This window comes from Sarcophilus harrisii, chromosome 1 (genome assembly GCF_902635505.1).
Source record: "Sarcophilus harrisii chromosome 1, mSarHar1.11, whole genome shotgun sequence".
Taxonomy (NCBI): Eukaryota; Metazoa; Chordata; class Mammalia; order Dasyuromorphia; family Dasyuridae; genus Sarcophilus; species Sarcophilus harrisii.
The window spans coordinates 589,540,177-589,556,959 of record NC_045426.1 but is presented as its reverse complement, the minus strand read 5'-3'; the positions used below and the strand labels follow the sequence as shown (position 1 = coordinate 589,556,959).

Here is a 16,783-nt window from a genome sequence, read left to right as displayed (position 1 = left end):
CAGATTTGAACTCTGGTCCTCCTGACCTTCAAGGCTGGTTCTCTAACCACTGCGCCATCTAGCTGCTCCAATCATCCACTATTTCTTTCTCCTTTTTGTAGTCAAATTCCTTGAGAAGGCCATCTACAATAAGTACTTGCATTTCTTATGTCTCACTAATTCTAGATACACCATATCCTGACCATGGACATGTTCACTGGCTAACCCCTCTGTATGAAATATTTTACTTCCTAATCTCAGTCTCCTTGCTTCCCTAGAGTCTCAGATAAAATTCCACCTTCTACAAGGAACCTTTCCAGATACCTTTTAATTCTAGTGCCATTCCTCTGCTGATTTACCATTTATCCTACATAGTACATACAGTTGTCTGAATATTGTCTCCCACTTGGTCTGTGAAATTATTGAGTGTCTTTTGCCTCTTTCAGTATTTCCAGTACTTAATACAATGCCTGGCACAGGGGAGGCATTTATCAAATAACAAATGAGATATTTTAATTGATAAACCCTTCTAAATATACAAATGATTATTGACTCCAATAAATTGCAACTCAAATTTTTACACATGTATTTTCATTTTATTTGCTATACATCACTATGACCTTATTGTTATTGAAATCCATTACAGGATTATTTAGTCTTAACTCCACAAAGACAATAATACTGCTGTGGAAGACCAAGGAAGAAAAGGTGATATTTATTTACAGTTCCTTATATTGTAAACATTTAATCTATCTATTGTTACTAACTTCTAACAAATATTAAGAGATTTACATAGATAATTAAGGAAATGATGTCTTTATTTCCATTCATATTCAGCAATAGCATATTATGACAGAGCATCTGCTCCGATTAATTACCCTAGCAGTAAATTTTCTTCAGCTAAGTATTTAACTTTCAAAAGAACTAAATATACTAAAGTGCTATACTGCTACATCTACTTAAGCCCACACAGCTGGCTTTTATTCCATTTTTAGAATAATTTAAAGTGCTATAAGCAAACTGTCAATCAACACTTTCTATAATAATAAAACTACCTTTAAACATTAATTTACAAGATAATATACAATGCTCATCTGGAATAGCTGAAGTTTCAGCACAAAATCACTGTCACACGTATAACAGCAGTTTTTGTTTTTTGCATAACATAGAATATAAGCTTTGAAATGAACTGTTTTAATGAGTTGTTATTGCCACAATCGTTTATTACTGATTTTCCTACAAAATAGGACAAGAACTACTGATATATTCTAGCCTGCCATTTTTTCTTGAGGTCACGACAGTAAATTTGCATATTCCACGAATCTACTAAGTTACAATATTGTCTACTATAGTACATGACCCTTTTTTTTTTTTAGCGCTGGTGCTAAACTGTAATTTACAACATATATCCACTCAATTTTTAAAAATCACATTTTTTTTTTCTTTTTTGGACAAGAATAAACTATACTTTTGGATTTGAAGTGCAACAAGGCTAAAACAACAAAACCATAAAATAGTATATTTGATATTTTATGCTGAAGAAATATGCATGGTTTCATAGTCTTTGTACTTCTGATAATGCCCTGCTAAACTACAAATAAGTTAATACTATATTTTCTTGCTTAATATATTAAACCAAATAGAATCATTAAGTTCTCATACTCCCTTGCAGTTTTACAAATCTTTAACAGACTCCATTAGTGTTGTTTCCCCAAACCTGCAAGTGTAATATAATCTAATACAACCAGCATTTTCTCCCTCATTTCACCTTTTTTAAAATGGAATTGAGAATGTCTTCTAAATAAAAAAAAAAAAATGGTGCTGTTATACTCAGGTGAATTAAAACTAGACAGTATCCTTTAATTTGGCATACAGTTTTTTATGTATTGGTTCTACAATGCAAGTTGGTCACTTTCAACCTCAGCAGTACTGTGGTCTATCATTTATAACTTCAATCTATGCCCCACAAATGCTATTCCTTTAAAATAACACAATTTTTAAAATTACTTAAGTGGAAGTTCAACATAGCAGCACTAACATCAGAGAGATTGTGATGATACCAATTTTTAAATGGAGTGGCCACTCATTTGTTAAAACTGCAGTCAAAACTGCAAGTACATGGCACGAGGCAAGTATTACACCTTAAGAACTTAAGGGGTAGGAACATGATTTTAAAAAATGCTCCAAAATTATACCTAAATAAATGGTGACACAGACTCATCTAAAATAGTTAGTGACATGCTATATTATATTGCTTCATGAACTTTCCAAACTATGCTTGTCCATGTCAGGTTTGGGGCATTATCTTGGTAAGAACAGTAGTTATTCAAAAGCCCATATTTCAATGTCTTGAATAAAGAAATCTTCTTTTTTAGAAAGTGTATGGTTCCCAAATGTTTTACAGGAATGACTTCTACCATGGTAGAGATCCCCATCAAGCCAAAGTGCAAATTCTCCCCTGCAATTGGAAAAAAAAAAAAAAAGTATTAGAAGAATTTTAAAAATAGTTAACAAAAGTGAAGTTACATACTTGAACTGTCAACAACTCCCAAAATCTTCATTGGTTATTTTCAGTTTACTGTCATCCCTAATCTGTTATTCTATACCTTCTTGCTGTTTCCATGTCATGAGGCATTTCCCAATGATTAAGGGTCTGTTATGTGTATATGCTGGAAACATATACAAAAAGATATAATCCCTACCCTCATTAATTTACATGGCAAATATAATATATATGTATTAGTAAAATATGATGTAAGCACTAAAAGACTTTCCAAAGGTAGATTTACGGGAGGGAGATGGGAAATAAGGCGTACAGAATACCTTAAAAAAAAAAAAAAAGCCTAGGGTTGGAAGCACCGGTCATGTATAAGACTGAGTGGTTAAGTTTGGATGGGGCAAATCACAGGGAGTACTATGAGGATATAATAGTATGGAAGCATCAGATAGTAAAAGGTCTTAAATGCCAAAATAAAAAGGTCGTATTTTATTTGATAAGAAAAAAGGAACCTACTAAAGGGTTTTAAGCAAAGATATGATCATATCTATGATAAATGAAGATTGATTTGAAAGAAAGAAATATTAAGGACAGACTGCTTTAAAAAGAGAGTAGTAAAGTAAATCAATTAGGTACCTAATGTAAACAATCTGGTATAGGATCATTATGAAAAACAAAAATTATTCATCACCATATTATTTCAGAGTTGCTGTGCCAGGGAATATTTATAAATAATATAAGCAGTTACAAAGCATGAGCAATTTTTGTAACATTTCATTTTTTTTTATCCACTGACTTTCTTTTAGTCTGATTTAGTTTTATTTAGTCAGTGTAAAGTCAATCAACATTCAGGCAATAAGCATTCATTAAATACTTACTATGTGCCAGACACTGAGCTAAACATGAGACATAAAAGGTTAAAAACCAGTCTCTGCCTTTAAAAAGCACCCATTTTAATAAGAGATACAACATGTAAATCCAGTCTTACAACACAGTTAGTTATACGAAAGAGGAAGATAACTGGATATAAGAACTGAATGTATTAATCAGAATGACAAATTTATTCAGAAACAATGAACATATGTATATTTAATGGGATAAAGCAGTTATATGTTACATATTAAACTATTGTACTTTCAGCCAGAACAGCAAATCTATATAACTACATATAAAAATGATCTGTAAGTATAATTCCATTAGCCTCTGAAGTAGAGGCAACCAGATGGCACTGTGTACACTGTTAGATCTGGAGTCAGTAAGACTTAAGTTCATATCTAGCTCTTGTCACTTATGAGCTGTGTGAACATAGGCAAATTACTTGTATGCCTCAGTTTAAACATTTGTAAAATGGAGATATAAATTCCCAGGATTGTTGTATGGTTCAAAGGAAATATTATTTGTATAGCACTTTGCTATTTTTAAAACATTATATAAATGTTTATCACCACCACCACCACCACCACCACCATCATCATCATCATATCTTGTGTCCCACAATGATGTTAAGCTCTTCTTCTGCATTAAAGAATATGAACTAGGTTCATTTAATAATAAAGACATAATTGACTTATAAGACTTGGAAGGCCCAAATTATTTAAGGTAAGGAAATGTGGGTACATCTCAAAAAAGCTAGATCAAAAAGGTTTATATAGATTCAGATTCAAGAGCATGTAGATTTTTTTCTGACACATCTGGCAAAAGCCAACTGCTTTTTATTTTGAAATTTGAGTTTGCTCTTACCAATATATTCAAAATTTTGTGAAAATAGCATTATCATCTCAATTCCTTTAGTAGGGAGTAGCTTGAGAAGGCTCTACATGCATGGATCTAATGTGAAAAGAAGTCTGTCAAAAATAGCTGCTATTATTTTGGATAGGGAATGCTAAGATGTCATCAATTAAGTTAAAAAAAAAAAATCTTCCAAGGATATAGACTGTAATAACAATATACGTTCAAGCCTGACTGACTTAGAAATAATCTAGGACAGAAAGAGTCTTAATGTCTTTCATTTGATAGTACAGAAAAACTCCAAATTTATGAACGGATGATCTATTCCAAAAATTACTTTTCATATCAGCTGTTTAAAAAAGTTTTGTTAAATATATTAGTCAGGATCTATATCAGTCTACAAAAAATGTATTTAAGAATAATATACTCTTTATGGTACTGCAATGACCCTACAAATCTTACCATGTATTAAAGGCTTCACATATCGATAACTGTGATATTTTATGTCTCTTAGAAAAAAAAAAGATTTATCTAAATTAATCCAAAATGAATGCGAGCACTGCTACTAAGTGAATTATTTTGGGAGTCCCAGAAAATTATAATCTATATGGATGGAGATGGAGCTACTGAATGGAGTTGTAAGAAGTCATAACTGCACATGGCAACTGGCTCCATAGCAAATGTATGCCACTTAATCTTACTTGGGCCCTCATTAAAGATAGGCAGTCCATTTAACTTTTCCCTTTATGCTAGTACTTCTTAAAAACTTTTTCTACTTGCAACTCCTTTTCACCTGAGAAATTTTTACATGACTCCAGGTACATAAATATATACAAGTTATATACGATATATACAAACATTTACTAGTAATAAATCATGAAGAAATTGATTTTAGAACAATTCTTTGGTATACATACAATTTTACCATTTATTAAAGATGAAAGAAAATTTGCATACTAATGAGATGGATATGCTTGTTTATTTTTTACATAATGAATTAAATCTTGTGGAATATCTAATAGCTTTTATTATTGCCAAATATTTCACAACCCCCATACTCAGTTTTATGATCCCATATAGGATTGTGACCCACCCACACTTTCTTTTCTCTCATTTAAAACCTCTAAAAGCACCACTTCTCCCAAACTTCTTACCCGAGGATCTTTTCTCTTTTTTTACTAAGAAAACTGAGGCTATTCACTATAAACTTGCTCTTTTTCCCTTCATCCTCCATGTCACACTACTTCTTCCTTTATTTAATCTTTGAAAAAGTGGTAGCTTTTTCAAATCAAATCCAACCTAATCAAAGCCAACCTCTCTACACGTATTTTCCCATCATCCCACGGAGAATTCTACTATAATTCTCCCACCTCTTTCTAAGTCTTCTATTTCATTCTATCTACTGGGTTTTTCCCTGAAGTATACAAACATCTCAAATATAAAAAAATACTATCATCCTCTCTCCTTCCTTTCTGACTCATAACTCCTTAAAAATACCATTACATAATTTCTACTTACTGCTTTCCCTAATTCTCTTCTAAGGGGAAAAAAGAGCGGTTTCATATTTTCTAAGGAAAGCTGATAACATGTGTGAATTTGGAGGGGGTAAAAGTGGGGGAATAAAAGAAGAAAGGGGAACAGAATAACCTCAAATACATTTTCCAGTCTTTCTTAATACATCAATATTAAGTAAATTAAAAGTAAAATAAAGACTCATACCATAATGTTCAAAAATTGAGGGTAAAGGATAAATTATCTAGGTTATTTGCATATAAGCAACAACTTGGGAGACAGAAAAGATTCCCTTCTCTTTTTTTTTCCCTTTTATTATTAAAGCTTTTTATTTTCAAAACATATACATGGACAATTTTCAAGATTAACCCTCGCAAAACCTTGTGTTCCGAAATTTTTCCTCCCTTTCCCCAACTCCTGCTCCCTACATGACAAGTAATTCAATATATGTTAAACATGTGCAATTCTTCTATACATATTTCCACAATTATTGTGATGCACATGAAATATCAGATCAAAAAGGAAAAAAATGAGAAAAAAGAAAACACAACAATAACAAAAAAAGTAAAAATACGATGCTGTGGTCCACATTCAGTCCCTACAGACCTTTCTCTTTGGGTGTGGATGGCTCTCTTCATCATTGAAACTGGCCTGAATCATCTCATTGTTGAAAAGAGCCACGTCCATCAAAATTGTCATGGTATAATCTTGCTATTGCTGTGTACAATGATCTCCTGGTTCTACTCATTATAGTTCATGTGAGTCTCTCCAGACCTCTCTGGAATCATCCTGCTGATCATTCCTTACAGAACAATAACATCAATATACCATAACTTAGCCAGGCATTCTCCAAATTGAGAGCATCCACTCAATTTCCAGTTTCTTGACTCTATAACAAAAAAAGGGCTGCCACAAACATTTTGGCATATACAGGCCCCTTTATCTCCTTTTAAGATCTCTTTAGGATACAGGAGCAGTATCTCTGCTGGAATAAAGGGTATGCACAATTTGATAACTAATTTCAAATTGCTCTCCAGAATGGCTGAATCAATTCACAGCCCCACCAACAATGTACCAGTGTCCCAGTTTTCCCACATCCCCTCCAACATTTGTCATTAACTTTCCCTGTCATTCTAGCCAATCTGACAGGTGTGTAATGGCATCTCAGAGTTGTCTTAATTTGTATTTCTCTAATCAATAGTGATTTAGAGCACCTTTTCATATGACTGGAAATAATTTCAATTTCTTCATCTGAAAATTGTTTGTTCATATCTTTTGACCATTTATCAACTGGAAAATGGCTTGTTTTGAATCAATTCTCTATATATCTTAGAAATGAGGCCTTTGAATGTAAAAATTTTCCCCCCAATTTATTGCTTCCCTTCTAATCTAATCTGCACTGGTTTTGCTTGTACAAAAACCTTTTACTTAATAATCAAAATTATCTGTTTTGTATTCAATTATGTACTCCAGTTCTTCTTTGGCCACAAACTTCTTCCTTCTGCACAGATCTGAAAAGTATACAAACTATCCTTTGTTCTTCTACTTTGCTTGTAATACCACTCTCTGTAAGACTCCCTTCATCTAAAGGGCCAATGAGGGAACAAAATCAGGAACACACTAAGTTGATGGATATTCAAGCACTAGGCTGAGGAAAAAAATACTGAATACAGCGCTAAGATGATAATCAGGTTATGGTAGAGAGTTGGAAGGAAAAGATAGCAGGAAAAAAAGCTGCATTTAAACTCAGGAAAATTGATTAGATGTCAGAAAAAAGGGAAAAAAATGAAAACAAGCCTCAAAATCTTGATACATAGGTTATTAAAGTCTTCCTACAATAGTAAAATTAATTTCACAAATTTGGCTCTTGAATGCCACTTAAAATGTTCACTTTATTTATGAAGAAAATCAAAATTTCATGAAAAGTAAGCTTCTGTGCTTACAACTGGCGACCAAGTCTTTAGAGATAATATAAAAACAATTCAGTCATTACAAAATAAATTTTGACCTTAATGATAGAGATTTGAAATTACAGTTAAGATATAACAGTATAAATACATAAAGAGTGAACTATTTAAACAAATTACCTAGCACAGAAGCACCTATATTTTGTACACATTTTTATTTTAATAGACCAAATTATTTCACCCTTTAATGTCTTTGGCCAAAAACAATAAAATTTGTATGCAAACAATGTCATTCTATCTAGTTACCTAAACACAACATTCAGTTTTATTTAAAAAGTCAGTTTGCTGACCATCCGTGAGAATACTTCTATTGGATATTACAGAAATTTATTTATTTAGGTTCAAATCTATTTGAAAAAAAAAATTTTTTTTAAAAACTGAAGTACAAATCTATATATTTTATAAAAATTCCTAAAGTGAAAACAATTTAGTACCCTAGAGCTGGGTTATTTTTTTAAAATGATTCTTACCATAAATACTTTACATGACTTACCCTCCTCCACCAAAAGCTAGGGAATCCATATCTCCTTTGATAAAAAACATATTATCTCCAGTCCATTTAAAAACCTATTAAAAAGAAAATAATGACTTTTAAGTAAACTGGTTTTTTAAAATTAAGAATGTATAAACAGGCAAAATAGATAAAAAAAATCAGGAAATTTATGCGGTTATATAGAATTTTCAAAATAATCTCTGATAACAATTATCAGATAAATTATAGTTATTGAACTTAATTAAGAAGAGGTTTGAGTATTGGAAATAGAGGAGGGAAAAGCCCTTTTTAACTTTCTGAATCTCTCAGAAAGTAACTCTCTTTCCTTCGTTTGAAATAAGTCATTCACTCAAAAACTATTCATTAAATATATTATGGTTTGCCAAGCACTATGACAGAGAACAGCAGATGTCAGTACCTCTCATGTTTTGATGTGTATTAGTTGCTTAGTACAATTCAATCACTGTAGGCTCTTTAGAAGACATGAAACATCTTTTTGTCTGGAAAGTACTTAGTATAGGATATTGAACAATTTATATAGAAGCAATTAATCGGTACATTTTTATAGTTTGAACAATAACTGTGTTTATGGTGTTGGGACAATAAAATCAATGAACAATTATATACTAAGCACCTACTATGTGTCAGGCAGTGGGAATACAGAAACAGAATTGAGATAGTCTTTGCCTTCAAGGAGCAAACATTTTCTGTTTGTTGAACCTCTCTCAATTTGACCACTACTTTGTTGTCTTCTTGACTATGCATTCCCCCAAGTTGTCCTGGGCTATTTTCTCTTTAAGTTATTTCATTAATATGAGGTGATCTTATTTGCTTCCATGGCTTCAACTGACATCTTCCAACAGATGATTCTCAGATTTTTATATATCTAGTGTTAAATCTTATCTCTAGGTCTACATCACCAACTGCTTAAAAAAACTCAACATCTCCAAAACAAAACTTTATTATCTATTCTTCCAAACTGCTCTAACATTTTTAAGGGCACTGTTATTCTTCTAATCACTTCAGATTTCAACTTTACCCCAATGGACAAAAGAACACACCTGAAAAAATAAATTCAGAGTTAAGAGTATCATTATTATCATTAAAATACTAATTAAGCCCATTTGAGGCTTTTGAACTATTTATTTTCAGTTAATTTAAAAAAACCTAGAATTCGGAGAGATCATTCTAAATAAGTAGCAATTATTATTGTACAGCTATTCCTTAAAAAAATAACCAAAAAAAAAAAAAAAACAAACCCTTAGTACTTTGGAAAACTAATTGATAACATTCTGCCATAAAATAAAGTTTGGCACAGTATTTAGTAAACAAAATTTTAACATATTTTTACCTCAAATTCTGGAGAAAATGTAAAAACAAAAGTCTCTCCAGTACCATAAAAGCAATCACTCACTTTAAATGGTTCTGATGCCAGTGCACCAAAAACCTATAAGGAAAAAGAAACTAAATTACCACAGGCCAATCCACATGTCAAGTACACTTACAAATTATAAAGTAATTTATATTTCTTGGTTTTACTTATAACACTGCATCATGGCAAATATGGTCAGAATATACCAAACTACATATATTTTAGTAAATGAAGGAAAAATAAAATAGTAATAACAATAATTATTATTATGTCGATAATAATAACAAGCATTTATATAGTACCTAGTATGCAGCAGGAACTGTGCAAAGTACTTTACAAATATTATATCATTTGTTTTTCACAATTACTCTGGGAGACAGGTATGATTTTTATACTCATTTTACAGATGAGTAAAATAATTACTCATTTTACAGAATTTAACTCCTGAAGTCAACAGGAGTTAAGTGACCTGCTCAAGGTCACATAGTTAGAAAATGTTTAAGGTTATATTTGAACTCAAGTATTCCTGGCTCTAAGTTTGGCATTCTATTCACTTGACTCATATTAATAAAAAGTAAAATATAAAGAATAAAAACTAATTGATTCTGATCCTAAAATTCAAAACTTAAATATAAAAATTATTAAATAATATGTAACATTAGTATGCATAATCAATATATGCTAATAAAATACATGTGTATGGAATGCCTTCAAATTTAACCACCCAGAATATTGTGTTGTGTATACTCTTTCTATCGGGCCTAATACCATAGATATTCAAACATCAAAACTACAACAACAACAAAAAAGGAACTCTAGCACTTCAATAAAGAAATGACACTTTAATGCAATAAATCTATCCAGAGGCTAAAAACACTTAAAGGAATCCAAGAATGCAGTTATATTACTAGATATAGAAAACAGAATCGCTGTTATTGAATTATAAGTTGTTATAATATTTTACACTGACTGAAGACATAGGAAATAGAATGATAAAGAATATTTTGGTATCCATAATCTGCATATTAAATCTTAAATCTGCATACTAAAAGCATCAGAAAAACAAAACAAAACAAAACAAAAAAACCCTCCTACTCATTTCTAATTCCAAAAACCTCAATTCATATATTTAGGCACAAAAATTTTTTTTATAAGATTTTACATATTCTGGCAAGTAAAACAGAACTGTTAAATCAGAACAAGTAAGTTTATTTAAATGAAGCAAATCACAGTAAAATAAAACTAAGTCACATAAAGGGATTTGCATCAGAGTAAAGTAGTCCTTCCCCTCACAAGAATTTTACATATATTTTTTCCTACCTAACTCTTAAGCAGTAAAGATACTAAATACTAGGTAAATTATTCATCTGTTTATGGCTTTTTCCTTTTGCTTAAGGAAAAAAAAAATCTATGTCTTTAGTTACCCTCACAAGTTCTTTAAAAGGACTATTGTAATAATTTTGATTTTTAAATACATATACATATATATATTAAACAATTTTGACTATTTTTGCCCTTTTCCTTTAATTACATTATGTAATAAAACTAGATTGTTCATCTTCATTCGATTATTCTATTCTTTTATATGATATTTAAATCTTATTGTGCTGAAATAATTTGAGTACAAATTTGTTATTCTGTTTTATTAATGGTAGATAATAGAAGTTTAATCATAAAGGAGAGAGGGAAACACCTGGAATTGTATTAAGTGGGGAGGCTAAGAGGAGAGGGAAGGAATAGTGAACTACATGTTAGAATTATGCGTTAAGAAAACTCACTTTAGAAGGAAAAGGATTTATATAGCATCTATGTACAAGGCAGGGTATGTACTAAATGGCTTACTGGTTCCACTCTCAAAAATAGATGCTAATTAGACACATGCTATAGATAAGATATTATCCACCATGACTTTCATACCTGGCCATCACTGTCTTTAATCACCATCAACACTGGTGTGTCCAAACCCAACATTGTTCGATATAGAGTCTTCAAACTTGTTCCATGTTTCCCAGTACCATAGACAAGAGTCCAAGGATACCCAATGGTTCGTGGTGGAAGATGCTTAGTGAGCTATGGAAAACAAAGCATTAACATTATTTAAATCATTATCACCTTCTGTTATGGTCCTGCTACATATGCCATATGGAAGTTATTGCCACCAGTACACAATCCTTTTTAACATTCCCATTTTCTCACTTATCTTCAATATTTCCCTTGATTACTGGCTCTTTCCCTGCTGCCCCCTTGCTTATCTTCCAACCTTATTAACTATCATACTGTATCTTTTTGCCCATTCTGGCTAAACTCCTTGAATTATAATAGGGTCCTCTTCTTTTCTCTCTTCCTACTCTCTTTATTCTAATAAACTAACTGCCAATCTTATCATTCAACTAAAATTCTTCTGTCTAAAGTTATCAATGATCTCATTATTACTAAATCCAATAAGCCTATATTCAATCCTCATTCTTATGAGCTCTCTGCATCCTTTAACCTTTCAAATCACTTTCTTCTCCTTGAAACCCTTCTTTCTGGGTTTTTATGACTACTTTCTCCTGAAACTCTCCTTCTCTGTTGCATCATAACTGAGGTGATCCTACTAACTGCAGATGTCTCACAGAACTCTGTCTTAGGACCCATTTCCCCCCTCTGTACTATTTTACTTGGTGATCTCATCAATTCCCAAGAATGTAAGATATCATCTCTTTGCTGATAACTTCCAAATTTATCCAGCCCTAACCTCTTTTCCGACTTTAAGACACACAAATCCAATTGCTTTTCAGACATCTTGAACTAGATTGTCCTATAGAATTAAACTCAACATTTTTGAAAACTGAATCCCTTCAAAGCCTACCCTTTTCCAAACTTCCCTAACAGTATTGAGGGTACCACCATCCTCCCAGTTTATCATATTCACAAACAAATATCATTCTTGACCACTCACTCACACACCTGTATCAATCTGTTGCCAAAGTATGTTGATTTCACATTTGCAACTTCTTTCAAATAGCCGTTTTCTGTTTGATGATACCAGCACCCTTCTGCAGTTTCTTAACTCCTTATACCTCAGAAAACTGTGAGAATTGTATGAACCAAACTGACTGCATTTTGAGATTTAAGTTTCATTTTTCCTGTAAATTCCACCTCTCTGGAAGAAATGAGTGACATCCTGTTTTGTTTCTGGTTAAGTCCACCTATTCACTCTTCCTATTCCCAACTCCAAAAACTTAGGCACATCCTCCTCCCAACTTATAAAGACCCTAATCTTGACTCCAATTAGAAATTAAATTACCTAATTGTTTATCCTGGCTTGTATCATTTTTGTTTTTAATGCAAAAATATTTATCTCTCTTTGCATTCAGGGTCCAGTATCAAACTACAATGCTTAATAAATCATTATGCTCAGAAGCTTGAACATCTGTTTGTTTCTTCAATTATTTCAGATTTTATCCATCACTCAACTGATAACTAAACTAAAAACCAGCTGATTTGTCTATCTGGCACAAGTATCTCCTTATTCCAGTGCATCCTTCATTCAACTTCCAAAGTGATTTTACTGAAAACATAAGTCTGATCATGTAATACACTCTTCCTTCCCAATATTCTTAGCTCCCAAATTAATACAATTCCAGGTGTTTCCCTCTCACTCCATGATTAAATACAGAATCCTCTGCCTGACATTCTAGTCCCTTCCTAAACTATTACTTTTCTCTTTGCTGCCTTCTTATACCTTCTCCCTAAATATTCTTTGATCCAGTGACACCTGTCTCTTTGCTTTTCCATGTTAAAGATAATCCTATTCTCCTGATTCCAGATGTTTTTTCTCATTGTCTTCCATGCCTGGAATACTCTCCTGCATCACACCTCCACCTGACTTCTCTGGATTCTTCTAAAAACTGATTAAAATCCCTTCTTCTACAAGTAGCCTTTATCAGTAATTAGTACCTTCTCTCCTTTAATTATTTTCTGCATGTTTTTTTCCTCCATTAGAATTAAGTTCCTCAAGGGCAGAGACTATATATATATATATCATATATATTATTCATATATATTTTTATTATCTTATAATATAATTTATATAATATATAATTATATAATTTTATATTATAAAATTATATTTGTATTATATATATTTCATTTATATTTATATTAATATATTTTATATTTTTATATTTATATTCAATATGAATATATATAATGCATATGTATATTCATATTGAATAATAAATATGAATATACTATTATATATTATACATATATAATGAATATATAAATATAATATTTATTTATATGTTATATATTACATATATAATTATATGTTATCTTATATATTATACATATATTATATTATATATATTATCTTATTATATATATCTTTCTTTAAGTGGCATAGTTTTGTATAGATCATATATATTTTAAAAGATATAGTCTCTCATTATCAATATAACTTTATAAATGCCACAGGCATAGGTTTGTTATTTTTAATTATTAGGATTATTTTAATCCTTTAAAGACTTTAATCATTAACTTAAATTCCCATGTTGCTTCAGGAAATATATCAATCCCTTTCTGAAAGCATCTCCATCACTAACTGAATTATGTAAACTTCCCCAAACAGTTTAAGAATGATGATTCCTCTCCAATTTTCCAACGGGGGAAAAAAAAAAGATGTAAAGTTTCTAGAGAAGATATAAAAGTAAAATTTTAAAGCTCTCTGTGATGCAATATATTCCATTTGGCATGGAACCTCAAGATGAATAGAGGTTGCTAATGTCAAGGAAATTAAAAAGTACTTTCTCATATAGGAAAATGATAAAAATAAAAGGAATGAGAGAATGGACAATTCAAAAGAAGCAAGAAATAGTCAAATATATATCACTTATTTAGCACAGGGTCTGGTACATATCAAGCACTAAATAAATGCTAATTGGCTGAAATATTTTACTTTGATTTCTCTCATCCAAAGGCAACCACCCTAAGATCTGGCTATCTTAGATTTCAGTTTTTCCAGACATTTCTAATGCAAATGTAGAAATCTTAAGAGAACAAAAAACTGCCCTAAGTTTAAAGTGAATGTCTCTTTTAGGTAAACACTGTACTGGGGTCTTGGATGTTGTCAATGACTTCTGAGAAATCCAAGAAGAAAAAGAAAAAAAAAAAAAAAAAAAAAGAAGTGGAAATAGGTATCTCTAAGTTCAAAAAAAGTCTACAGAGTATATACCATGGGGTACCTGATCTTGATCTTTTTTATTAGTTGTTGGCAAAATTCTATAGAATACCTATTAAGGGATAAACTATACTTTAAAAAGTGGTAGTGAAACATTTAAAAAACAGTTAGCTCCAATGCTATATAAACTATTTGAAAAAATAGGGAACAAAGGAGTCCTACCAAATTCCTTTTATGACACAGACACGGTACTGATAACTAAACCAGGTAGGTTGAAAACAGAGAAAGAAAATTATGGACCATTCTCCCTAATTAATATTGATGCTAAAATCTTAAATAAGATATTAGCAAAAAGACTACAGAAAGTCATCCCCAGGATAATATATCATGATCAAGTAGTATTTATACCAGGAATGTAGGACTGGTTCACTATTAGGAAAACTATCAGTATAATTGGCCATATTAATAACTAAATTAACAAAAACCATATGATCATCTCAATAAATACAGAAAAAGCATATGATAAAATCCAACATCCATTCCTATTAAAAACATTTGAAAGTATAGGAATAAATAATAGTCTTTTCCTTAAAATAATCAATAGCATTACTGCTAAAACCATCAGTAAGCATCATATGAAATGGGAATGAACTGGAACCATTCCCAATAAGATCAGGAGTGAAACAAGGTTGCCCACTATCACCATTATTATTCAATACTGTATTAGAAATGTTAGCTTTGGCAATAAGAGCTGAGAAAGAAATTAAAGGAATTACAGTAGGTAATGAGGAAACCAAATTATCACTCTTTGCTGATGATATGATGATATACTTAGAAAACCCCAGAGATTCTATTAAAAAGCTACTAGAAATAATCCACACCTTTAGCAAAGTTGCAGGATACAAAATAAACCCACATAAGTCATCAGCATTCTAATATATCACTAACAAAATCCAACAGTTAGCGTAACAAAGAGAAATTCCATTTAAAGTAACTACCAACAGTATAAAATATTTAGGAATCTATCTGCCAAGAGACAATCAGAAACTATATGAACAAAACTACAAAACACTTTCCACACAAATAAAATCAGATCTAACCAATTGGAAAAATATTAAATGCTCTTGGATTGGGTGAGCAAATATAATAAAGATGATAATACTACCTAAACTAATCTATTTATTTAGTGCTATACCAATCAAGACTCTCCAAAAACTATTTTAATGACCTAAAAAAATAACAAAGTTCATATGGAAAAACAAGAGGTCAAGAATCTCAAGGGAATTAATGGAAAAAAAAAAAAATCAAACGTAGGTGGCCTAGCTGTACCAGATAAAATTATATTATAAAGCAGTGGTTACCAAAACCATTTGATATTGGCTAAGAAATAGATTAGTTGATCAGTGGAATAGGTTAGGTTCAAAGGACAAAACAGCCAATAACTTTAATAATCTACTGTTTGACAAACCCAAAGACCCCAGCTTTTGGGATAAGAACTCACTGCTTGACAAAAATTGCTGGGAAATTGGAAATTAGTATGGCAGAAACTAGGCACTGACCCACACAACACTGTATACCAAGATAAGGTCAAAATGGGTTCATGACCTAGGAATAAAGAATGAGAGTATAAATAAATTGGAAGAGCATAGGATAGTTTACCTCTCAGACATGTGGAAGAGGAAGAAATTTATGACCAAAGAAGAACTAGAGATCACTATTGATCATAAAATAGAAAAATTTGATTATATCAAATTGAAAAGTTTTTGTACAAACAAAACTAATGCAGACAAGATTAGAAGGGAAGCAATAAACTGGGAAAACATTTTTGCCGTCAAAGGTTCTGATAAAGGCATCATTTCCAAAATATACAGAGAATTGACTCTAATTTATAAGAAATCAAGCCATTCTTCAATTGATAAATGGTTAAAGGATATGAACAGACAATTCTGAGACAAAGAAATCAAAACTATTTCTAGCCATATGAAAAGATGCTCCAAGTCATTATTAATCAGAAAAATGCAAATTAAGACAACTCTGAGATACCACTACACACCTCTCAGAAAGGCTAGAA

The 16,783-nt window shown here is 31.3% G+C and overlaps 1 protein-coding gene across 6 annotated transcripts in view; it reads right to left on the bottom strand.

The window, feature by feature from the left end:
- Positions 1 to 1,305: 1,305 nt before the first annotated feature.
- The window catches only part of OXR1 (oxidation resistance 1), a 568,147-nt gene continuing 552,669 nt past the window's right edge, over positions 1,306 to 16,783 (bottom strand). For all 6 annotated transcript variants that reach the window (XM_031947111.1, XM_031947112.1, XM_031947113.1 and 3 more), the window contains 4 exons: positions 11,466 to 11,618; positions 9,528 to 9,623; positions 8,177 to 8,250; positions 1,306 to 2,437 (listed from right to left, as the gene is read on the bottom strand). In XM_031947111.1, coding sequence (XP_031802971.1) covers positions 2,302 to 2,437; positions 8,177 to 8,250; positions 9,528 to 9,623; positions 11,466 to 11,618 — 459 coding nt within the window. In that variant the 3' untranslated portion in view covers positions 1,306 to 2,301. The remainder of the gene's footprint in view (positions 2,438 to 8,176; positions 8,251 to 9,527; positions 9,624 to 11,465; positions 11,619 to 16,783) is intronic.